This window comes from Oncorhynchus nerka, linkage group LG6, assembly GCF_034236695.1.
Source record: "Oncorhynchus nerka isolate Pitt River linkage group LG6, Oner_Uvic_2.0, whole genome shotgun sequence".
NCBI lineage: Eukaryota > Metazoa > Chordata > Actinopteri > Salmoniformes > Salmonidae > Oncorhynchus > Oncorhynchus nerka.
In genome coordinates, this window is record NC_088401.1 from 39,878,428 (window position 1) to 39,903,863 (window position 25,436).

The following is a 25,436-nucleotide window of genomic DNA, read 5'->3' on the forward strand; positions in this document are numbered from 1 at the left end:
TGACTGCAGAGCTGCCTGTCAGTCACTCTCTGGGAGTCTACCTCACATGCTCACTCACAGGGAGTCCTCCTCATCAATAATGTCTTCCTCATACCGTATGCTCAATAATACTTACCTCATGCGTCAAATTAGCTACCTGATATGTTTACAATGGCTACCTTCAGTGAGTAGTGGAGGGTAAATGTAAATAAATTACATTCACCTGCATTTACCTATTTTCTTTTGCACGAGTATTTACCCACCTTGGGAAAATGCATTGAAAATGTAGGGAGCGTTACTTTATTTTCAGGGAACAGCGATCAGTGTTTACCCATTTTATTTACCACTACATCACTGGCTACCTATGCTCAGTGATGGTTGGGTATATACATCTGCGAAGCAATATGAAAATGGTGCTGCTAGGCTAGCATGAAGCATTATTTCTGTGAAGTCAAAATAACCTGTTAATGTGGTTTGAGGTTTGACATGTTAATTCATGTAGAAGATGAGAATGTACATGGATGATTGAACTCTTCTGGCTTTGCTTGATCACTGCATGAATTACACTGTGTTAGCTTTCACTTTGTACTGTATATGCTCTGTAAATTCAAAGTTTTTTATCATGTGTTTGACGTACAGTTATAGTGTCCTGATTTGTTAAAGCACACTCTTAGAAAAAAAGGTTCCTTAGAGAACATAAATCACTTGCTACTTCACTGACCCAAAATGATTTCATATAGAACCCTGCATGGGTTAATATTTTTAGCTAAGAATATAAATTAATAAACAATTAAATAATGGACAAAAGAATATAAGAATATATTTATTTATGTATTGTATATGCAAAACTAGTTTGGAAATAGGCACTGGTGGCGAGGGAGTCATCTCTTTGTTTGAATGAAGGCCCACGTCAACTCTGCCTGACTTCTTTAGAATACAATACAATAAAATACAATACAATGTTGTCCATTAGTTACATTGAACAACACAAATGTGTCTTCTGTCCCGTTCTCAACCCCCGAACTGCAGACCACACACATACAATTGAAACGAGAACAGGTTCACCAAGCTGTGGTGCAACGCCCCAGGATGGAGAGAATGTTTTAGGGTTAAGGGCATTGCTTAAGGGCCCAACTGTAAGGGAATGTTTTGTGGACGTGAATCAAGTTGTCAAATCAATTCTGCCTGTTTTTTCCAGCGCCCCGCCAGGATTCGTTCCGGCCAAACATGAGATAATATTAATAAATAAGCGTGAAATAATCTGCCAAAATGAAGCCAAAATGCTATGCAGACATATAATTATTATGAACCAATATAAACCAATATACACAGGCAGTTAGAAAAACCAAGGCTAGCTTTTTCAAACAGAAATTTGCTTCCTGCAACACAAACTCAAAAAAGTTCTGGGACACTGTAAAGTCCATCGAGAATAAGAACACCTCCTCCCAGCTGCCCACTGCACCGAGGATAGGACACACTGTCACCACCGATAAATCCTCTATAATTGAGAATTTCAAGAAGCATTTTTCTACGGCTGGCCATGCTTTCCACCTGGCTACCCCTACCCCGGTCAATAGAACTGCACCCCCCACAACAACTCGCCAAAGCCTCCCCCATTTCTCCTTCTCCCAAATCCAGTCAGCTGATGTTCTGAAAGAGCTGCAAAATCTGGAACCCTACAAGTCAGCCGGGCTAGACAATCTGGACTTTCTAAAATTATCTGCCAAAATTTTTGCAACCCCTATTACTAGCCTGTTCAACCTCTCTTTCATATTGTCTGAGATTCCCAAAGATTAGAAAGCAGCTGCGGTCATCCCCCTCTTCAAAGGGGGGGACACTCTTGACCCAAACTGCTACAGACCAATATCTATCCTACCCTGCCTTTCTAAGGTCTTCAAAAGCCAAATCAACAAACAGATTACCGACCATTTCGAATCCCACCATACCTTCTCCGCTATGCAATCTGGTTTCAGAGCTGGTCATGGGTGCACCTCAGCCATGCTCAAGGCCCTAAAATATATCTTATATCTTAATCACCATCGATAAGAAACAATACTGTGCAGCCGTATTCATTGAATTGGCCAAGGCTTTCGACTCTGTCATTCACCACATCCTCATCGGCAGACTCGATAGCCTTGGTTTCTCAAATGATTGTCTCGCCTGGTTCAAACAACTACTTCTCTGATAGAGTTAATTGCTGTCAAATCAGGGCCTGTTGTCCGGGCCTCTGGCATTCTCTATGGGGGTGCCTCAGGGTTCAATTCCTGGACTGACTCTCTTCTCTGTATACATCAATGATGTCGCTCTTGCTGCTGCTGAGTCTCTGATCCACCTCTACGCAGACGACACCATTCTGTATACTTCTGGCCCTTCTTTGGACACTGTGTTAACAACCCTTCAGATGAGCTTAAATGCAATACAACTCTCCTTCCGTGGCCTCCAATTGCTCTTAAATACAAGTAAAACTAGTACATGCTCTTCAACCGATTGCTGCCTGCAGCTGCCCGCCCATCCAACAATACTACTCTGGACGGTTCTGACTTAGAATACTACAAATACCTAGGTGTCTGGTTAGACTGTAAACTCTCCTTCCAGACTCACATCAAACATCTCCAATCCAAAGTTAAATCTAGAATTGGCTTCCTGTTTCGCAACAAAGCATCCTTCACTCATGCTGCCAAACATACCCTTGTAAAACTGACCATCCTACCGATCCTCAATTTCATTTATAAAATAGCCTCCAATACCCTACTCAATAAATTCGATGCAGTCTATCACAGTGCCATCCGTTTTGTCACCAAAGCCCCATATACAACCCACCACTGCGACCTCTATGGTCTCGTTGGCTGGTCCTCACTTCATACTCGTTGCCAAACCCAATGGCTCCAGGTCATCTACAAGACCCTGCTAGGTAAAGTCCCCCTTTATCTCAGCTCGCTGGTCACCATAGCAGCACCCACATGTAGCACGAGCTCCAGCAGGTATATCTCTCCGGTCACCCCCAATACCAATTCTTCCTTTGGCCACCTCTCCTTCTAGTTCTCTGCTGCCAATGACTGGAACGAACTATAAAAATCTCTGAAACTGGAAACACTTATCTCCCTCACTAGCTTTAAGCACCAGCTGTCAGAGCAGCTCACAAATTACTGCACCTGTACATAGCCCATCTATAATTTAGCCCAAACAACTACCTCTCCCCCTACTGTATTTATTTATTTATTTTGCTCCTTTGCACCCCATTCTTTCTATCTCTACTATGCACTTTCTTCCACTGCAAATCTACAATTCCACTGTTTTACTTGCTATATTGTATTTACTTCGCCACCATGGCCTTTTTTGCCTTTACCTACCTTATCTCACCTCATTTACTCACATTGTACATATACTTATTTTTCTACTGCATTATTGACTGTATGTTTTACTCCATCTGTAACTCTGTGTTCTTGTATGCGTCGAACTGCTTTGCTTTATCTTGGCCAGATCGCAATTGTAAATGAGAACTTGTTCTCAACTTGCTTACCTGGTTAAATAAAAGTGAAAAAAAAAAGATTTAGAAGAACAACTTACATGCAGTTGTTGTCAGCAGCAGCCGAAAGAGAGATCCTCTCTCTCCGATAGTTCTGGGATACTGCCAGACTGAGCAAAACATAGATAATGTGTTAAAAGTAATGCAATGATTAATTAGGCTATTGAATCACCAAGACTTATTATAAGTAATTTATACAGTACACCCTCTGTCAGCAACAGTCTTCTAATGGCTTCATTGAACAGTTCCCTCAATTAACTCCACACTGAAATACTGAAATAAAAGTAACAGTTTGCTAATTGCCAATGTCAGGCTGGGTCTGTAGCTCCATTTGGTATATCCCAAAATAAAGAAAATCATGGTTATTTGACAAAGTTAGCTGGCTAGCTTATAAAGTGGCAAATTAAAGTAGCCTTGCTTTTTATTTTTAACTAGCTACAAACATGCTCAAATTCTAATTACATTTCAAATGTATTTATCTAGCCTAGTTTATCATATGCCTTTGCCGTCATATATGTGAATTAAATAATCAACTTGACTTACATTGAACAATAACATGCTTATTGGTAGGCTACTTGCAAGTTGGTTCAACCACCTTCCTCTTGCATCATCATACTGGAATGGCAGTTGGTTTTCTGAATAGGAATGGCAGTTACATTTAGAATTTTCCAAAAGGTTTATCTAAGAGTGTATGCTTTTATTAAACACGTTATTTCCTCTTGCTTTCTAGCTGTCATTTAGTTTACAACAGCACAGGTTTGAATGAACCTTGCTGTTTGCCACTCAGCCCTCTGGCAACAATGTTGCAAAATATGAATTTGATCTCCCCCTTGCCAAAGAGCGCTAACTGTGTCGGACGTCAGCTAGCCATTTTTCTAACCAGGCGAAATCATGCAGCAGCAACATTAATATGGCTATAAATGTCCATGGAAAACAGCTGAAACAAAGTCAAAGGCAACGTTGGCTGTCATTTCAGAGTTTGATGGGACTGGTTATTTTGTGTTGTTTTTTAAAATCCCCCATTACATTCTGGGGTATAGGGATAGAACCCTCAATGTTCTTTGCCTTCACTGGGTATATATATATTTTTTTCCATTATTTTACCAGGTAAGTTGACTGAGAACATGTTCTCATTTGCAGCAACGACCTGGGGAATAGTTACAGGGGAGAGGAGGGGGATTAATGAGCCAATTGGAAACTGGGGACCATTAGGTGACCATGATGGTTTTGAGGGCCAAACTGGGAATTTACCCAGGACACCGGGGTTAACACCCCTACTCTTACGATAAGTGCCATGGGATCTTTAATGACCTCAGAGAGTCAGGACACCCGTTTAACGTCCCATCCGAAAGACGGCACCCTACACAGGGTACTGCCCTGGGGCATTGGGATATTTTTTAGACCAGAGGAAAGAGTGCCTCCTACTGGCCCTCCAACACCACTTCCAGCAGCATCTGGTCTCCCATCCAGGAACTGACCAGGACCAACCCTGCTTAGCTTCAGAAGCAATCCAGCAGTGGTATGCCGTGAGCTCCAAAAGTATTGGGACAGTGACACATTTTTTTGTGGTTTTGGCTCTGTACTCCAGCACTCTGGATTTGAAATTACACAATAACTATAACGTTAAATTATAGAATGTCAGCTTTAATTTGAGTGTATTTTCATCCGTTTTAACCATTTACAAATTACTTTTAGGACATATTTAGGGGACCCATTTTAGGGGACCAAACATATCGGGAAAATTCCCTTGTGTGTATTAAAATAGTAAAACGTTAAGTATGTCCCGTTTCCATAGCACACAATGACTATATCAAGCTTGTAATTCTACTCTACTGTACACATTTTTTGGATGCATTTGCTGTTTTTTGTTTTGGTTGTGTTTCAGAAAATTTTCTGCCGAATAGAAATGAATGGTAAATATTAGTTGTGTCATTTTGGAGTCACTTTTACTGTAAAGAAGAATGGCATATGTTTCTAAACACTTCTACATTAATGTGGATGCTACCGGGATTACGGATACTCTTGAATTAATTTATAATAATTATTTACACAAATATCATACTCCCCCCCTGTTATTGCAATGGTGAGAGGTCTTTGTGGTATGATATTTGTGCATCTGTAACTTTCTCACTCATCATTATTAAAGATTTATCTAACCCCAAAAACTTGAATCTCAAAAAAGGCTGCTGTTTTAGATGGTTCACATTTCTAAATCCCAGGCTAAAGCTTTGAATATGACATTTGGAATATGTTACATTGAAGACCAGCAGCCAACTTAGAACGAATAGGCTACACTTCCTATGCTTTTCTACAGAACATCTCCACATTTTCTAATATTTTGGACTGAGATTTAGCACTTATTAAATATTTAAGTTTGAAACTTGCTATAACTTTAGGGAGTAACTTATTCAATAATGCTGGTCATGCAATAACCATCTGACATTTTGTCTCTGGTTTCTCATACAGCTTCATTCCAACTCAGACAAAGGGGATGGCTCCGTAAGGTACATTCTGAGCGGGGAAGGTGCTGGGAGTATATTCATCATCAACGAGGTGACAGGAGATATTCATGCAACAGAAAGCCTGGACCGGGAGAGGAAAGCACACTACGTCCTCCACGCACAAGCCTTCGACCGCAACACTGAAAAGCCCCTGGAACCAAAGTCAGAATTCATCATCAAAGTCCAGGACATCAATGATAACGCCCCAACATTTCCAGATGGTCCTTTTGTAGCTGCTGTGCCTGAGATGTCTGGAGTGGGTAAGGACAGCCCAGTATTTTGTTACCTGCTAACAATACGTTTACTTGTATTTGTAGTCTTCTTTACTAGATAAGAATTGGTAGCCATTTTGGCTTTATACTGTAGGTGTGTATCCTTTATCTAGGAATGCACTTTACCCGTAACATATCTAAGAATTGAACTTAAAATTCGAAACTTGTTATTGTTTAAACTATTTATGTTTTATTCAGAAATCACCGGAATCTTAAGAAAGAGGTTGTGATTCCAAAACGTCTGGCACAAGACCTCGCCCAGTGTTTAACACACTGTAAAGTATTTTACCCGACTCAGTATATTAAATCCACTCTGACCCTGTTTCACTTCTACACAAAATCCATTCTTAAAAGCCCATACATACTCATGTATTCATGTACAACAACAAAACACAGAATGCTCTGTGTTACACCTCCCCGTTCCTCTTGTTTCATTTCCATTTTTATATTTTCACATGCCAGTGGAGTCTTCTCTCTTTCCTATTTCTTTTTTTGTTTGTATTTTATTACTCTCTCTCTCTCTCTGATGATTCCCCTGGGTGGCTGAGGGAAGGTCTTTATTAAGCACTCACTAGTGCTCCCCGTCATCTCTCCCTCCATCTCTCTCTCTCTGACCGCTGAGACTGCAAGCCTCTGGAAGCCTCCACATCAAGGAGAGAAAGCCTACACTCACCTCCTCTGGGGACTTGCTCCTGATATGCCCAGCATCTTGTGGTAGCTTCTTTGGTCGTCTCTTTTATTCTACCACTCCGTTTTTAGCTTGTGATGAACAAAAGCGTTGCTTTTCTCAGTCCAATCAATTTTTCCCTGGCTGAAAACCAAATGACTCTAATAAAAAAATGAAACATGTCAGACTTGGGCCCCAAAAGTGGTGTGTTTTGCCCAGAATGGTTGCAAGCTTCTATCATCATGTTTTTGGACTCCTGAATAGATTTGTGAAAGTTGGTATCATTTTCAATGATTGCTCTATCAATGCCATTTTTGTGTGTTCTTTGAGCCACTATCCTCCTCTCTGCCCACATGTCCAAATTCCCCCATTGGTGGTTATCTTTTTTCTTCTTAGGTAGTTTTGAAAAATTACAAAGTGGTGGTCTGGGGTGGTGTAGCGAATAGGGCCGCTGTCTTCAGTGCGCACATATAATGGACTTGAACAGTTCACCCAGTGTAGACCTGGGGACTGTCCAAAATATATTAACCTCAGTAAACGTCAGGAGACAGGTAAAGGGCCTTTTCTATAAACAGTCAATATGCCCCTTGATGCCTTCTTGTAAATTAGCATAATTAAAACATCTCCATAAAATTCTGTCAGTTTAAGCTAAAGATATCAGCATCCACCTATGTCGCATTTCTCCATCTGCGGTGAAAGGTGACAGAGCTATAATTTGACTGTAGCATCCGCATGGTTTGGCATAAAGTCTCATCTATGGGAAGATGAGACTCTCATGAACACGATGTAGACTGTCTGAACTCGGTACAGCCGATCTGCCAAACCATTTGGGCTACACCCTAACCCTTCTGTGCAATGGCGAGACTCTCACGAACATGTACATGTCCATTGTTTTCCTCTAGTCACCCACAGACTTCACAAGACTCATCTGAAGGTCCCCCGGTACCAGTTGAACAAATAAATGGAAGTTATACGGACATAAAGATGGGGTTAAATACATGTCAAAATAAAAATATATACGTTTCCTGATCTTAATAAATCTCTAAGAGATTAGGAGACAATTCCGAATAAACTTCCTTTTGATATTTGTAATGTAGTGAATTTGTTATTCAATGTGCTTGTATGAGCTAATAGCGGTAAGGCCCCCAAAAAATGTCATCCAATCATTTTTCAATTTTTTGAAACTTCAAGGGCTCTTAAAATTATTGTATGAGAGCTCCTGTATTGCATGTACAGTTGAAGTCGGAAGTTTACATATACCTTAGCCAAATGCATTTAATTCCTGACATTTAATCCTCTGAAAAACTCCCCGCTTTAGGTCATTTAGGATCACCAATTTATTTTAAGAATATGAAATGTCAGAATAATAGTGGAGAGAATGATTTATTTCAGCTTTTATTTCTTTCATCACATTTCCAGTGGGTCAGAAGTTTACATACATTCAATTAGTATTTGGTAGCATTGCCTTTTAATGTTTAAAAGTTTTGGGTAGCCTTCCACAAGCTTACCACATTAAATTGGGTGAATTTTGGCCCATTCCTCCTGACGGTGCTGGTGTAACTGAGTCAGGTTTGTAGGCCTCCTTGCTCGCACACGCTTTTTCAGTTCTGCCCATACATGTTCTATGGGATTGAGGTCAGGGCTTTGTCAATACCTTGACTTGTTGTCCTTGAGATGTTGCTTCAATATATCCACATAATTTCCATTCTACATGATGCCATCTATTTTGTGAAGTGCACCCACAACATGATGCTGCCACCCCCGTGTTTCACGGTTGGGATGGTGTTGTTAGGCATACAATCCTCCCCCTTTCTCCTCCAAACATAACAATGGTCATTATGGCCAAACAGATCTATTTTTGTTTCATCAGACCAGAGGACATTTCTCCAAAAAGTACAATCTTTGTCACCATGTGCAGTAGCAAACAGTAGTCTGTCTTTTTTATGGCGGTTTTGGAGCAGTGGCTTCTTCCATGCTGAGCGGCCGTTCAGGTTATGTCAACATAGGATGCATTTTACTGTGGATATAAATACTTTTCTACCTGTTTCCTCCAGCATCTTCACAAGGTTGATTTGCACTTTTCGCACCAGAGTACGTTCATCTCTAGAAGACAGAACGCGTCTCCTTCCTGAGCGGTATGATGGCTACGTGGTCCCATGTTGTTTATACTTGTTTACTATTGTTTGTACAGATGAACGTGGTACCTTCAGGTGTTTGGAAATTGCTCCCAAGGATGAACCAGACCTGTGGAGGTCTACAATTTTTTCTGAGGTCTTGGCTTATTTCTTTTGATTTTTCCATGATGTCAATACAAAGAGGCAATGAGTTTGAAGGTAGGTCTTGAAATACATCCTCAGGCACACCTCGAATTGACTCAAATGATGTCAATTAGCCTATCAGAAGCTTCTAAAGCCATGACATCATTTTCTGGTCTTTTCCAAGCTTTTTAAAGGCACAGTCAACTTATTGTATGTAAACTTCTCACCCACCGGAATTGTGAAACAGTAAATTATAATTGAAATAATCTGTCTGTAAACAATTGTTGGAAAAATGACTTGTGTCATGCACAAAGTAGATGTCCTATCCAACTTGCCAAAACTATAGTTTGTTTGCAAGAAATTTGTAGAGTGGTTGGAAAACAAGTTTTAATGACTCCAACATAAGTATATGTCATCTTCTGACTTCAACTGTATTGAGTTGCTTAGACCTTTTATTATTTGACTCTGTTGAGAAAAATCCACTGGTCTCAAAAGTTTGTTGTTTCCTGGAAAAACTTCAACAATGCCAGCCAGACACATAGCAAGACCCTACAACATGTATATTCAATCAACATTGATAGCCTGAGGGGAAGAATCATGGATTGAAAAAGGGAAAATAATAACCCTATTTCTCTCCCTTCTGCCCCCTCCTTTTGCTTGTATCCATTTTAAAGCCATTCGTCTTCGGCCTGCTGGTGTCAAATCGGCTGTAACAATCAACAGTCCTCACACTCCACAGCACTAATCCTCCTGCGTTTGTCAATACCAATGCTCTCCAGCCCAGGATGGGTCTTGGAGTATGGCGGCTAATTGCCCGTGATGTTCCTTTTTCCTAAATTGATTAGCTGGGCACGTGCCAGGGTATTCTAATGTTACCATTTCACTTCCCAGAATTGAACTGCAGAAATCACATTTTTAAGAATCACATGAAAGGGGAATACATTTTCTACTTTTCTACTCGAGAATGGTCTCTGACATACACTCCTGCTTGAACATTTTAAATTGACATCAGGAGGTATGCATTTCTCTCATTTTTGCTCACTCTCTCTCGCTCTGTTTCTCTCTCTCACTCTCTCGCTGTGTTTCTCTCCCTGTCTCTCTCTCTCTCTCTCTCTCTCTCTCTCTCTCTGTGTGTTTCTCTCTCTCGCTGTATTTCTATCATTGTCTCTCTTGCTGTGTTTCTCTCTCTCACTGTATTACTCTCTCTCTCTCTCTCTCTCTGTTTATCTCTCTTGCTGTGTTTCTCTCTCTCTCTGTTTATCTCTCTTGCTGTGTTGCTCTATCTCTCTCTCGCTGTGTAACTCTCATTCTCTCTCACTGTGTTTCTCTCTCTCGCTGTTTCTTTCTCCCGCAGTGTTACTCTCTCTCTTTATCTCTCTCTCTCTTGCTGTGTTTCTCTCTGTCTCTCTCTCTCTCTCTCTCTCTCTCTCTCTCTCTCTCTCTGTGTGTGTTTCTCTCTCTCGCTGTATTTCTCTCATTGTCTCTCTTGCTGTGTTTCTCTCTCTCTCACAGAGTTGCTCTATCTCTCTCTCGCTGTGTAACTCTCATTCTCTCTCACTGTGTTTCTCTCTCTCGCTGTTTCTTTCTCCCGCAGTGTTACTCTCTCTCTCTCTCTCTCTCTCACTGTGTTTCTCTCACTCGCTGTGTTTTTCTCTCTCTCTCACTGTGTTTCTCTCTCTCGCTGTGTTTCACTCTCTCTCGCTGTGTTTCTCTCTCTCTCTCGCTGTGCTTCTCTCTCTCCCTTTCTCTCTCTCGCTGTTTCTTTCTCTCGCTGTGTTACTCTCTCTCTTTATCTCTCTCTCTCTCTCTGTGTTTTTATCTCTTTCGCTGTGTTACTCTCTCTCACTCTCTCGCTGTGTTTCTCTCTCTCGCTGTGTTTCTCTCTCTCGCTGTGTTTCACTCTCTCTCGCTGTGTAACTCTCATTCTCTCTCACTGTGTTTCTCTCTCTCGCTGTTTCTTTCTCCCGCAGTGTTACTTTCTCTCTTTATCTTCTCTCTCTTGCTGTGTTTCTCTCTCTCTCTCTCTCACTGTGTTTCTCTCACTCGCTGTGTTTTTCTCTCTCTCGCTGTGTTACTCTCTCTCTCTCTCACTGTGTTTCTCTCTCTCGCTGTGTTTCACTCTCTCTCGCTGTGTTTCTCTCTCTCTCGCTGTGTTTCTCTCTCTCTCTCGCTGTGCTTCTCTCTCTCTCCCTTTCTCTCTCTCGCTGTTTCTTTCTCCCGCTGTTTCTCTCTCTGTGTTTCTCTCTCTCTCACTGAGTTTCCCACTCTCTCTCTTTCTCTCTCGCTGTGTTACTCTCTCTCTCTCGCTGTGTTTCTCTCTCTCGCTGTGTTTCACTCTCTCTCGCTGTGTTTCTCTCTCTCTCTCGCTGTGTTTCTCTCTCTCTCTCGCTGTGCTTCTCTCTCTCTCCCTTTCTCTCTCTCGCTGTTTCTTTCTCCCGCTGTTTCTCTCTCTGTGTTTCTCTCTCTCACTGAGTTTCTCACTCTCTCTCTTTCTCTCTCGCTGTGTTACTCCCTGTCTCTCTCTCCCTCGCTGATTCTCTGTCTCTCGCATGTTTCTTTATCTTGCTGTTTTACTCTCTCTCTCTCTCTCTCTCTTGCTGTGTTACTCTCTCTCTCACTGAGTTTCTCTCTCTCTCTCTCTCGCTGTGTTTCTCTCTCTGTCTTGCTGTGTTTCTCTCTCTCACTTGCTGTTTCTCTCTCTGTGTTTCTCTCTCTCTCACTGAGTTTCTCACTCTCTCTCTTTCTCTCTCGCTGTGTTACTCCCTGTCTCTCTCTCCCTCGCTGATTCTCTGTCTCTCGCATGTTTCTTTATCTTGCTGTTTTACTCTCTCTCTCTCTCTCTCTTGCTGTGTTACTCTCTCTCTCTCGCTGTGTTTCTCTCTCTCGCTGTGTTTCACTCTCTCTTGCTGTGTTTCTCTCTCTCTCGCTGTGTTTCTCTCTCTCTCTCGCTGTGCTTCTCTCTCTCTCTCTCTCGCTGTGCTTCTCTCTCTCTCCCTTTCTCTCTCTCGCTGTTTCTTTCTCCCGCTGTTTCTCTCTCTGTGTTTCTCTCTCTCTCACTGAGTTTCTCACTCTCTCTCTTTCTCTCTCGCTGTGTTACTCCCTGTCTCTCTCTCCCTCGCTGATTCTCTGTCTCTCGCATGTTTCTTTATCTTGCTGTTTTACTCTCTCTCTCTCTCTCTCTCTTGCTGTGTTACTCTCACTCTCTCGCTGTGTTTCTCTCTCTCGCTGGGTTTCACTCTCTCTCGCTGTGTTTCTCTCTCTCTCGCTGTGTTTCTCTCTCTCTCTCGCTGTGCTTCTCTCTCTCTCCCTTTCTCTCTCTCGCTGTTTCTTTCTCCCGCTGTGTTACTCTCTCTCTTTATCTCTCTCTCTCTTGCTGTGTTTCTCTCTCTCTCTCGCTGTGCTTCTCTCTCTCTCTTTCTCTTTCTCTCTCTCACTGAGTTTCTCTCTCTCTCTCTCTTGCTGTGTTTCTCTATCTGTCTTGATGTGTTTCTCTCTTTCACTTGCTGTTTCTCTCTCTGTGTTTCTCTCTCTCTCACTGAGTTTTTCTCTCTCTCTCTTTCTCTCTCGCTGTGTTACTCTCTGTCTCTCTCTCCCTCACTGTGTTTCTCTCTCCCTCGCTGATTCTCTGTCTCTCGCATGTTTCTTTATCTTGCTGTGTTTCTCTATCTCTCACTGTGTTTCTCTCTCACACACACTCTCTCGCTGGGTTTCTCTCACTCTATCGCTGTGTATCTCTTCCTCTCTTGTTGTGTTTCTCTCTCACTCTCTCGCTTTTTCCTTCTCTCTCCCTCACTGTGTTTCTCTCGCTCTTTCTCTGTCTCTCTCTCACTGTGTTTCTGTCTCTCTCACTGTGTTTCTGTCTCTCTCACTGTGTTGATGTCTCTCTCGCTGTTTCTCCCTATCCCTCGCTGTGTTTCTCTCTCTCTGTCTCGCATGTTTCCCTCTCTCGCTGTGTACCTCTCTCTCTCTCGCTGTGTTTCTCTCTCTCTCTCGCTGTGTTTATCTCTTTCGCCATGTTTCTCTCTCTCACTCTGTTTCTCTCTGTTTGTCTCTTTAGCTTTGTTTCTCTCTCGCTGAGTTTCTCTCCCTCTCTTGCTTGTTTCTCTCTCTCTCACTGTGTTTCTCCCTCTCTCTCTCTCTCTCTCTCTCTCTCTATCTCTCTCTGTCTCGCTGTATCTCTCATTCATTCTCTCACTGTGTTTCCCTCACTCTCTCGCTGTGTTTCTCTCTCCTTTGTGCTCTCTCTCTGTGTATCTCTCTCTATGTCTCGCTGTGATTCTCTCAATCTATTTCTCGCTGTTTCTCTCCCTCTCTTGCTTGTTTCTCACTCTCTATCTTGCGGTGTTTCTCTCTCTCTCGCTGTGTTTCTCTCTCTCTCTCACTGTTTATATCTCTTTCACTGTATTCCTCCCTCTGCCTCGCTGTGTTTCTCTCTCTCTCTTGCTGTGTTACTCTCTCTCTCTCTCTCACTGAGTTTCTCTCTTTCTCGCTGTGTTTCTCTCTCTCTCTCTCACTGTGTTTCTCTCTCTCCCTCCTCTCTCTCTCTCTATCTCTCTCTCTCTCTCTCTCTTACTCACTCTCTTGCTGTGTTTCTCTCTCTAGCTGTGTTTCTCTCTCCCGTTGGGTTTCTCTCTCTCGCTGTGTTTCTCTCTCTCTTGCTTTGTTTCTCTCTCTCCAGCTGTGTTTCTCTCCCTCTCACTGTGTTCTCTCTCTCACTATGTTTATCTCTCTCTCTTGCTGTCTTTCTCTCACTCTCGCTGTGTTTTGCTATCTCTGTCTTGCTGTATCTCTCATTCATTCTCTCGCTGTGTTTCTCTCACTCTCTCTCTGCGTTTCTCTCTCTCTCGTGCTCTCTCGCTGTGTTTTGCTCTCTCTGTCTCGCTGTGTTTCTCTCATTCTCTATCTCGTTATGTTTCTCTTGCTCTCTCTCTCGCTGTGTTTCTCTCTCTCTCTCTCGCTGTGTTCCTCTCTCTTTCTCATTCTCGCTGTGTTTCTCTCTCTCTCTCACACTGTGTTACACTCTCTCTCTCTCTCTCTCTCTCTCTCTCTCTCTCTCTCTCAATTCAATTCGCTTTATAAGCATGACGTAATATTGTACATATTGCCAAAGCTTATTTGGGATATTTACAATATGAAAATAAACAATGATGAGAATCAAATTGTCAACGGGACAACAGTAACAACAAAACCAAGTGTCAAAATAACCATACATTCAACAATAACAATAAGTATACAGTAAAGGACATGTGCAGGTTGTCCCACGTCTTATGGCAGGCAGCAATGTAGTGCGCTGCCAACCCACAGCTCTCTGCGTCCTCCCCGAACAGGACGGGTAGCCTATCCTCATCAGAGAGGTCTTTGAAACCTTGAATAAGGGTTTCATATTTGGGAATATGACACTCTCTAATTGTTTTGTATTTTTTACATTTTGTCAGGAAATGCAGGAAATCTCTCTCTCTCTCTCTGTTCCTGTCACTCGCTCTGTTTCTCTCTAGCTCTCCCTGTGTTTCTCTCTCTCTCTCTCTCTCGCTGTGCTTCTGTCTCTCTATCTCTCAATGTGTTTCTCTCTCTCACATGTTTCTTTCTCTCGCTGTGTTACTCTCTCTCTCTCTCTCTTGCTGAGTTTCTCTCTCGCCCTGGGTTTCTCTCTCTCGCTGTTTTTCTCTCTCTTACTGTGTTTCTCTCTCTATGTGTTTCTCTCTCGCTGTGTTTCTCGCTTTCTCTCTCTCTCGCTGTGTTCCTCTCTCTTTCTCATTCTCGCTGTGTTTCTCTCTCTCTCTCACACTGTGTTACACTCTCTCTCTCTCTCTCTCTCTCTCTCTCTCTCTCTCTCTCTCTCTCTCAATTCAATTCGCTTTATAAGCATGACGTAATATTGTACATATTGCCAAAGCTTATTTGGGATATTTACCATATGAAAATAAACAATGATGAGAATCAAATTGTCAACGGGACAACAGCAACAACAAAACCAAGTGTCAAAATAACCATACATTCAACAATAACAATAAGTATACAGTAAAGGACATGTGCAGGTTGATTGGTCTGTCAGACACTGTCCCACGTCTTATGGCAGGCAGCAATGTAGTGCGCTGCCAACCCACAGCTCTCTGCGTCCTCCCCGAACAGGACGGGTAGCCTATCCTCATCAGAGAGGTCTTTGAAACCTTGAATAAGTGTTTCATATTTGGGAATATGACACTCTCTAATTGTTTTGTATTTTTTACATTTTGTCAGGAAATGCAGGAAATCTCTCTCTCTCTCTCTGTTCCTGTCACTCGCTCTGTTTCTCTCTAGCTCTCCCTGTGTTTCTCTCTCTCTCTCTCTCTCGCTGTGCTTCTGTCTCTCTATCTCTCAATGTGTTTCTCTCTCTCACATGTTTCTTTCTCTCGCTGTGTTACTCTCTCTCTCTCTCTCGCTGAGTTTCTCTCTCGCCCTGGGTTTCTCTCTCTCGCTGTTTTTCTCTCTCTTACTGTGTTTCTCTCTCTATGTGTTTCTCTCTCGATGTGTTTCTGTCTCTCTCTGGGTTTCTCTCTCTCTTGCTATGTTTCTCTCTCTCTTTTTCTATGCGTTTCTCTCTCTCACTTTGTTTCTCTCTCTCTATCGCTGTGTTTTTCTCCCTCTCCCTGTGTTTCTCTCTCTCGTTGTCTTTCTCTCTCTCTTGCTGTGTTTCTCTCTCTCTGTCTCGCTGTGTTTCTCTCATTCATTCTCTCACTGTGTTTCTTTCACTCTCTCACTGTGTTTCTCTCTCTGTCGTACTCTCTCGCTGTGTTTCTCTCTCTCACTGTGTTTTTCTCTCTTTCAGAGAGACAGCAAGGAGTCATCATGTCAAGTAGTCCTGAGGCATGGTCCTAGGGCTCAGGTCCTCCGAGAGAGAGAAAGAAAGAGAGAAAGAGAGAATTAGAGAGAGCACACTTACATTCACACAGGACACCGAATAGGACATGAGAAGTACTCCAGATATAACAAACTGACCCTAGCTCCCCGACACATAAACTACTGCAGCATAAATACTGGAGGCTGATACAGGAGGGGTCAGGAGACACTGTGGCACCATCCGAGGACACCCCCGGGCAGAGCCAAACAGTGGTCAGATAGTCTGCCACCATGTACTGTCTGTTTAGAGCTAAATAGCATTGAAGTTGACTTTGATTTTTTGTGGTGTCTTTCCAATAGGTGATATATTTTTCTTTAGGTTTTGTGATGATTTGGTTGGGCCAGATTTTCTGAGTGCTGCCCTGAGGCTCTATGGGGTTGGTTTGAGTTGGTGAACTGAGCCTCAGAATCAGCTGGCTGAGGGAACTCTTCTCTTTTTTCATCTCTTGGCATTGTAGAGCTGTGTGATGGAATGTTTTGGGGTCACTTGTTTTTAGGTGGTTGTAAAATTTGATGGCTCTTTTTTCTATTCGATTGAAGAGGGGTATTGGCCCAATTCTGCTCTACATGCGTTATTTGGAGTCTGTCTTTGCACTTGCAATACAGTCTTGCAAAACTCTGCATGCAGTTTTTTGATTGGATGTTTGTCCCATTTGGTAAATTCATTATTAGAGATTGGACCCCATACTTCACTGCCATATGAGCAATTGGTTCTAATACTGATTGAACATTTTTGATACAGATTCTAATTGGAATTTTGATTTTTGATGTTCCTTTTAATGGCATAGAATGCTCTTCTTGCTTTGTCTCTATTAGAACCTTTATTAGAACCACAGCCATGTGAAAGCTACCTGTGTTGCTGATATTTAGTCCTAGATATGTGTAGTTTTTGGTGTGTTCTAATAGAACTGTGTCCAAATAGAATTTATATTTGTCATCCTTATTTCCGGACCTTTTTTGAAATATCATTATATATATATATATTTTTAGGTTAACCGTCAGAGCCCAGGTCTGACAGAACCTGTGAAGATGATCTAGGTGCTGCTGTAACCCCTCTTTAGTGGGAGACAGCAGCACCAGGTCATCTGCGTACAGCAGACACTTGATTTCAGTGTTGTGTAGGGTGATACCAGGTGCTGCCAATTCTTTGGGGGTGGCAGGGTAACCTAGTGGTTAGAGTGTTGGACTAGAAGCTGGAAGGTTGCAAGTTCAAACCCCCAAGCTGACAAGGTACAAATCTGTCATTCTGCCCCTGAACAGGCAGTTAACCCACTGTTCTAGGCTGTCATTGAAAGTAAGAATTTGTTCTTAACCTGTTGCGTCGAGCAATCCCGTATCCGGGAGCGTAATTATAGCCTCAAGCTCATTACCATAACGCAAGATTTTCAAAATATGCTTTTCAACCATAGCTACACAAGCATTTGTGTAAGAGTATTGATAGCTAGCATAGCATTAAGCCTAGCATTCAGCAGGCAACATTTTCACAAAAACAAGAAAAGCATTCAAATAAAATCATTTACCTTTGAAGAACTTCGGATGTTTTCAATGAGGAGACTCTCAGTTAGATAGCAAATGTTCAGTTTTTCCCAAAATATTATTTGTGTAGGAGAAATCGCTCCGTTTTGTTCATCACGTTTGGCTAAGAAAAAAAACAGAAAATCCAGTCATTACAACGCCAAACTTTTTTCCAAATTAACTCCATAATATTGACAGAAACATGGCAAACGTTGTTTAGAAGCAATCCTCAAGGTGTTTTTCACATCTCTATTCGATGATAAGTAATTCGTGGCAGTTTGGTTTCTCCTCTGAACCAAATGGTAAAATACGCAGCTGGAGATTGCGCAATAATTGCAACGGAGGACACCAAGCGGGGCACCTGGTAAATGTAGTCTCTTATGGTCAATCTTCCAATGATATGCCTACAAATACGTCACAATGCTGCAGACACCTTGGGGAAACGACAGAAAGTGTAGGCTCATTCCTTGCGCATTCACAGCCATATAAGGAGACATTGGAACAAAGTGCATTCAAAATCTGGGGCATTTCCTGTTTGAAATTTCATCTTGGTTTCGCCTGTAGCATCAGTTCTGTGGCACTCACAGATAATATCTTTGCAGATTTGGAAACGTCAGAGTATTTTCTTTCCAAAGCTGTCAATTATATGCATAATCGAGCATCTTGTCGTGACAAAATATCTTGTTTAACCTCTTCCTTCTACCCTCTACTTTTTTGAACATTCTGTTAAAAATCGCGCAACATTTCAGCGCCCTGCTACTCATGCCAGGAATATAGTATATGCATTTGCTTAGTCTGTGTGGATAGAAAACACTCAGACGTTTATAAAACTGGTTAAATCACTGCTGTGGCTTTACCAGAACGGCATTTACATCGAAAAGCACAGGAAAAACTGATCACTGAAAATGGGAAAATATATCCATGCGCTACTTGAACCCATTGATAAAGGTGAACCACAATTAATTGACTGAGGTTCCAGTACCTACAGCTTCCACACGGTGTCTAGAGTCTTGTCATTTCCCTTCGAGTTTTTTCTTGGTCAAACACATGCAAGGCACCGTATTTCTTCAGGTCTAGGACCGGATATTTTCGTTGAGTTTCTAGCCGGACATTTTTCCAGACGGACAGCTAATGATCTTTACATCGCCTCCTGATGAATTTTATCGCTTATTAACGTTTACTAATACCTAAAGTTGCATTACAAAAGTATTTCGAAGTGTTTTGTGAAAGTTTATCGTCGACTTTTTGAATTTTAAAAAATGACGTTACGTTTTGAAACAATGTTTTTTTCGTTTATCACACAGTCTACATATAACGATATCTAGGCTTTATATGGACCAATTTAATCGAAATAAAGACCCAATAGTGTTTATGGGACATCTAGGAGTGCCAACAAAGAAGATGGTGAAAGGTAATGAATGTTTTCTATTTTATTGTGTGGTTTGTGTAACGCCAAAATGCTAATTATTTTGTTTACGTCCCCTGCGGATCTTTTGTGTTGTAGTGTATTGTTTCATGCTATCAGATAATAGCTTCTCATGCTTTCGCCGAAAATCTGACTTGTTGCCTGGATTCACAACGAGTGTAGCTTTAATTCGATACCCTGCATGTGTATTTTAATGAACGTTTGAGTTTTAACTAATACTATTAGCATTTAGCGTAGCGCATTTGCATTTCCAGAGCTCTAGTTGGGACGCAAGCGTCCCGAGTAGAAGCAAGAGGTTAAAACGGGAACTTTTTTTTATCCAAAAATGAAAAGAGCGCCCCCTATATCGAAGAAGTTAACTGACTTGCCTAGTTAAATAAAGGTAAAATAAAAATAAATAAAATAAAATGTAGATGTTAAATAGTGTTGGACTTATTGGGCAGCCCTGTTTCACTCCCTGTCCCTGAGAGAAGAAGTCTGTTTGCTTGGTCCCAATTTTAACCACACATTTGTTTTTACTGTACATTGATTTAATAAAATCATATGTTTTCCCTCCAATACCACTTTCTATTAGTTTATAAAAAGACCTTCTTGCCAAATTGAATCAAATGCTTTCTTGAAATCTACAAAACACGAGTAGATTTTGCCTTTGTTTTGGTTTACTTGTTTATCAATTAGAGTGTGGAGGGTGTAAATGTGGTCTGTTGTACGATAATTTTTTAGAAATCCAATCTGGCTTCTGCTCAGGACGTTGTGTTCGGCAAGGAAATTATGTAGTCTGCTATTTATAATACTGCAGAGAATTTTCCCCAAGTTGCTGTTAACGCAACTTCCTCTGTAACTATTTGGGTCAAATTTGTCTCCATTTTTATAGATTGGTGTGATCAATCCCTGGTTCCAAATATCGGGGAAAATACCTGCAGTGAGGATAATGTGGAAGAGTTTGAGTATAGCCAATCTGAATTTGTGGACTGTATGGTTGATCATTTCATTTAAAATACCATTAGCACCACAGGCCTTTTTGGGTTGGAGAGTGCATAATTTTTCCAATAATTCTTCTTCTGTAATTGGGGTATCCACAGGATTCTGATAGCCTTTGACTGCTGATTCAAGGATTTGTAATTTTTCTTGTATATATTTTTGTTCTGGGCTCTTTGATATATTGCTGTAGAGGTTTGCAAAGGGATTTCTCCACATATCCCCATTTTGGATAGCCCATTCCTCATGATGAGGTTTGTTTAATTTATTCAAATTCTCCCAGGGGTGGTTTGATTCTATGGATTCCTCAATTTCATCCAGCTGATTTCTAATGTGCTGTTCATTTTTTGTTCTTAGGGTGTGTTTGTATTGCTTCAGTGTTTCCCCATATTGAAGGCGTACATTTTTGTTTTCTGGACCTCTGTGTTTTTGATTAGATATAATTCTCAATGACTTTCTTCGATTTTTGCAATCATTATCAAACCATTTTTCATTATCTGTCATTTCTGGTTTGCTCTTATGCTTCTTTAAATTAGGAGGCTAATTTGTCAAATATAAAGTTTATGTTCCAAACAGCCAACTTCACACCTTCATTGCTGTATGAGAATGTTAAGGCTAAAAAGTTGTCCGGGAGAGATTGTATTTTTTGGCTACAAATTGCTTTTTGGTAGATGTCTGTACAGTTTGCACTCCATCTATAGGCCTGTTTTGGTTGGTGGGGACTGGGCCAGTTGCTCCTCTCACAGCCTGTCCGTAGCGCTGCCTGCTGGGCTGTGGCTCCTCCAAGTGTGGGTCTGCGGTGGGAGGCAGGGGGGTGGGAGGCCTCGTCTGGGTGGCTCTGAAGCTGGGCTGGGGTAGTCTGTGCTGCGCTGGCTGTGGTGGGCATTGAGGTTGATTTTGCTGTGGTCATGGCTGGGAGTTGCAGGGTGCTGGGTGTTGTTCGGTGATCTTGGTGGGGTGGAGATTGCTCCGCTGTTCCTGGGTGGAGAGGTCGGACTGCGGTTTAAAGCAATGTCCTTGAGAGTCTTGGCAAGGATGGGGACTGTCTCCCTGTACAGGTGAACATGGTCATAGAGACAGTCCAGATCGAGGGTGGGATGGTGGGTCAGGTGTATATTGGGTCGCAGGGCACAGTCCCGGGAGAGGCTGGCGTTTATTCTTTGGATTGTGGCTGGGTGGAAGTCCTTCCTCTGTAGAAAAGTTGACACCACAATTCCTGAGTTGGAGAAGATTGTTGAGGCCTTCTCAATCATTCCCCGTAGTGAAGTCGCCACCCTCTCCTGCTGAGCACGCAGGTCGTTGCTTCCGGTATGTATGATTATGTGGCTTGGCGACCCGAGATTGGCCTTATCAAGCAGCTCCATGGCACTCTGCGTTGTTGGGCACCACACCTTTCTCGTTTTGTGTCTAGGGAAAAGTTTCTTCTCCTGATCAAACTTCCCATTTGAGTCCATCAACAGGACGATGTCAGCCAGTGTTTCGTCTGGACTGGAGGGGGCAGAGGGGGGGCTGGTTGGTGTTGGAGCTGGGGTGTGGCTGGTCTGTGCCGGTGCCGCTGTCAGTGGGAGGCTGTTCTGTGGTTTGGGGAGGAGGGGTGCAGCAGGCAGGGCTGGGGAGGCCTTGCTGGTTGATCGGGGCTCCCTGTCCTCTGTTCTGTTTCTCTCCTGCAGCTCCTCTTTTAGTGTGGTCAAATCGTTTTTACTGTTCTGCCTGTCTTTTTGGAGCTCTCTCATCTCCTTTGTTAGATCAGCCAGCTCTCTCTTGAGTCCGTCTCTCTCTTGCTGAACCTCTTTCAGCTGTGTTACAAGGCTGCTGTCCTGCTCTGTCCTCACCTTGGTTAGGAGCTCCTCTAAGGTGTGGTTGTCTGGTTGCTGTTTGCTCACGCTCTCCCTCAGCAGGACCACCTCCCCCTCCAGTTTGGTGAATTCATCCCTCATGGCAGCCATGGTGGTGAGGAGGGCCTGAGCCTGTTTTGCACTGAGGGGGTCGCTCTCCTCCTGGGGCGTGTCCTCCACTATGGTGGGAAGAGAGGTGCTGGATGTGCCTTTTGGGAGGGGATAGTTGTGGTGCTGGTGGAGTTTGTGGGAGGGCATGTCACTGGTGGTGTCCTTCTCTCTCTCTGCTCTCTCCTTAATGGTTTGAAAGTCTGTTTCAAACAGCCTAATGTTACCTTGCACAATGACAGTCCCAGTCTTGTAGAGGTTGATTGTTATCATGGTGCTGTCAGGGTCATCTGTCTCTTTGACTTTCAGCTTCCACCCATTAGATATCCCCTCTTTCTTTATGGATGGGTAGTGAGAGCAGACTGCTGAGCACCATGCATTTGGCTGGTCAGTGAGGAAGATGAGATTACTCACGTCACCGCTTTTGTAGTGGTCTGCAAAAAGTGTTTCTGGCCTCCCCTTTGGTAGTTTCTGTTTAAAAGCTTTCCTCGTTGTGTCATTTTTGGCCTCTTTAGGGTAGAGAATGGATTCTGCGCTGAGGGTGAGTGAGGACATGGTGCCTGTGGGCTCTGCTACTACTGCTGCGGCGCTTTTCTGCTGCCTCGTTGCCATGACAACCGATTTGTTCATCTGCTGCTGTTGCTAGCTAGCCCTAATTTAGTTCAAAAACCAGCAAAAAGAGTGACAAATCCTCACACAAAAAAAAAACAGAAGATATGTTTAAAGTTAGTCCGTGCTCCTTTTTGGTTTACTCACTCAGTTTGTTTGTTTGATGTAGTTGTTATTAACCCCCCTTGCTAGGTTTGTTCTAGCTCGTTTCTTCTGGCTAGCTTGTTAGTCTGCTGGCTAGGTCTTTGTTGTAGCAGGCTAGGGTCAAAACTTCTTAACTTGAGGCGGAAAGTTACTTTTTTCTATTCTGAATGAATAGAGTTGTTGTTCATCACCTCTTGTCTGGAATTCTTTTTTGATTACAGTATTTATCTTATTCTAAAAACAAAGAAATATGAAATATATCAGGAGCTCATGTTGAGCATGACTAGAGCATCTCTCTCTCTTGATAAGTATCTTGATAAGCTCTCGTGCTTCTCTCTCTGTCTCTCTCTCTGTTTCTCTCTCTCTCTCTTTCTCTTGCTGTTTTTCTCTCTCTTTCTCTGTTTCTCACTCTTTCTCGCTGTGTTTCCCTCTCTCTCTCTCTCTCTCTCTCTCTCTCTCTCTCGCATGTTTCTCTCTCGCTGTGTTTCTCTCTCTCTGTCTCGCTGTGTTTCTCTCATTCTCTTTCTCAATGTTTCTCTCCCTCTCTCACTGTGTTTCTCTCTCTCGCTGTGTGTCTCTCTCTCTGTCTCTCTCTGTGTTTCTCTCTCTTTCTCACTGTGTTTCTCTCTCTCTCTCTCTCTCTCTCTCTCTCTCTCTCGCTGTTTCTCTCTCTCGCCATGTTTCTCTCTCTCCCGCTGTTTCTCTCTCTCTCTCTGTGTTGCTCTCTTTCACTTGTTTCTCTCTCGCTGTGTTTCTCTCTCTTGCTGTGTTTCTCTCTCTCGCTGTGTTTCTCTCTCTCTCGTTGTGTTTCTCTCCCTGTCTCTCTGTGTTTCTCTCTCTCTCCCTGTTTCTCTCTCTCTATTTCTCTTTCTGTTTTTCTCCCTCCTTCTTTGTTTCTCTCTCTCTCTCACTGTGTTTCTCTTTCTCTATCAATTTGTTTATCTCTCTATAGGCGTGTTTCTCTCTCTCTTGCTGTCTGTCTCTCTCTCTCGCTGTGTTTCTCCCTCTCACTGTGTTTCTCTCTCTCTTGCTGTGTTTCTCTATCTCTGGCTATGTTTCTCTCTCTCGCTGTGTTTCTTTATCTTTCTTGCTGTGTTTCTCTCTCTCTCGCTGTGTTTCTTTATCTTTCTCGCTATGTTTCTCTCTTGCTCTCTCTTGCTGTGTTTCTCTCTCTCTGTGTGTTTATATCTCTCTCTAGCACTGTGTTTCTCTCTCTCTCGTGCTCCCTCGCTCAGTTTCTCTCTCTCTCGCTGTGTTTCTCTTGCTGTGTTTCTCTATCTCTCTTGTTTCTCTCTCTCTCTGTGATTCTCATTCTCTCGCTGGGTTTCTTTCTCCCTGTCTCGCTGTGTTTCTCTCTCTCTCTCGCTGTTTCTCTCTCTCGCTCTCTCACAGTTTCTCTCTCACTGATTCTCTCCCTCTCTCCCTGTTTCTCTCTCACTGGTTCTCTCTCTCGCAGGGTTTCTCTCTCTCTCTCTCTCTCTCTCTCTCGCTTCTCTATCCCTGGCTGTGTTTCTCTCTCTCGCTGTGTTTCTCTCTCTCTCTTTCTCTCACTTTGTTTCTCTCTCTTTCTCTATGTGTTTCTCTCTCACACTATGTTTCTCTCTCTCTCGCTGGGTTCCTTTCTCTCTGTCTCGCTGTGTTTCTCGTGTTTATCTTTCTCGCTATGTTTCTCTCTCTATATTTCTCTCACTTTGTTTCTCTCTCTTTCTCTGTGTGTTTCTCTCTCTCACTATGTGTCTCTCTCTCTCTCTCGCTGGGTTTCTTTCTCTCGCTCATTGTGTTTCTCTCTCTGTCTCTCTCTCTTTCTCTTGCTGTTCCTCTCTCTTCCTTGCTTTGTTTCTCTCTCGCTCGCTGTTTCTCTCTCTCTATCGCTGTATTTCTGTCTCACATTTTTTCTCTCTCTCTCGCTTTGTTACTCTCTCTCTCGCTGTGTTTCTCTCTCTCTCGCTGTGTTTCTCTCTCTCTCTCACTGTCTTTCTCTCTCTCTCTCATCGTGTTTCTCTCTGTCTCGCTGTGTTTCTCTCATTCTCTCTCTCGCTTTGTTTCCCTCTCTCTCTCATTGTGTTTCAATTCAATTAAATTCAATTTGCTTTATTGGCATGAAGTAACAATGACCATATTTTTGCTAAAGCTTATTTTAGATATTACAATATGAAAAAAATGAGAATCAAAATTGTCAACGGGACAACAGTAACAACAATAACCAAGGGTAAAAAACCATACATTGAACAATAACTATAACCATTCAGTAGAGTACATGTGCTGGTTGATTGGCTGTGTTTCTCTCTCTTGCTGTGTTTCTCTCTCTCTCTGTGTGTTTATCTCTCTCTCTATCACTGTGCTTCTCTCTCTCTCGTGCTCCCTCGCTCAGTTCCTCTCTCTCTCGCTGTGTTTCTCTCTCTCTCTCTCGCTGTGTTTCTCTCTCTCTCTCTCTCACTGTCTTTCTCTCTCTCTCTCATCGTGTTTCTCTCTGTCTCGTTGTGTTTCTCTCATTCTCTCTCTCACTTTATTTCCCTCTCTCTCTCATTGTGTTTCAATGCAATTAAATTCAATTTGCTTTATTGGCATGAAGTAACAATGACCATATTTTTGCTAAAGCTTATTTTAGATATTACAATATGAAAAAAATGAGAATCAAAATTGTCAATGGGACAACAGTAACAACAATAACCAAGGGTAAAAATAACCATACATTGAACAATAACAATAACCATTCAGTAGAGTACATGTCCTGGTTGATTG

The 25,436-nt window shown here is 42.4% G+C and overlaps 1 protein-coding gene across 1 annotated transcript in view; it reads left to right on the forward strand.

Annotated features, from left to right (window-relative positions):
* Positions 1-25,436, forward strand: part of LOC115130438 (cadherin-18-like) — a 231,320-nt gene that overhangs the window by 114,564 nt on the left and 91,320 nt on the right. Inside the window, exon 3 of the mRNA XM_065019556.1 lies at positions 5,972-6,266. Within this exon, the coding sequence (XP_064875628.1) occupies positions 5,972-6,266 (295 nt within the window). The remainder of the gene's footprint in view (positions 1-5,971; positions 6,267-25,436) is intronic.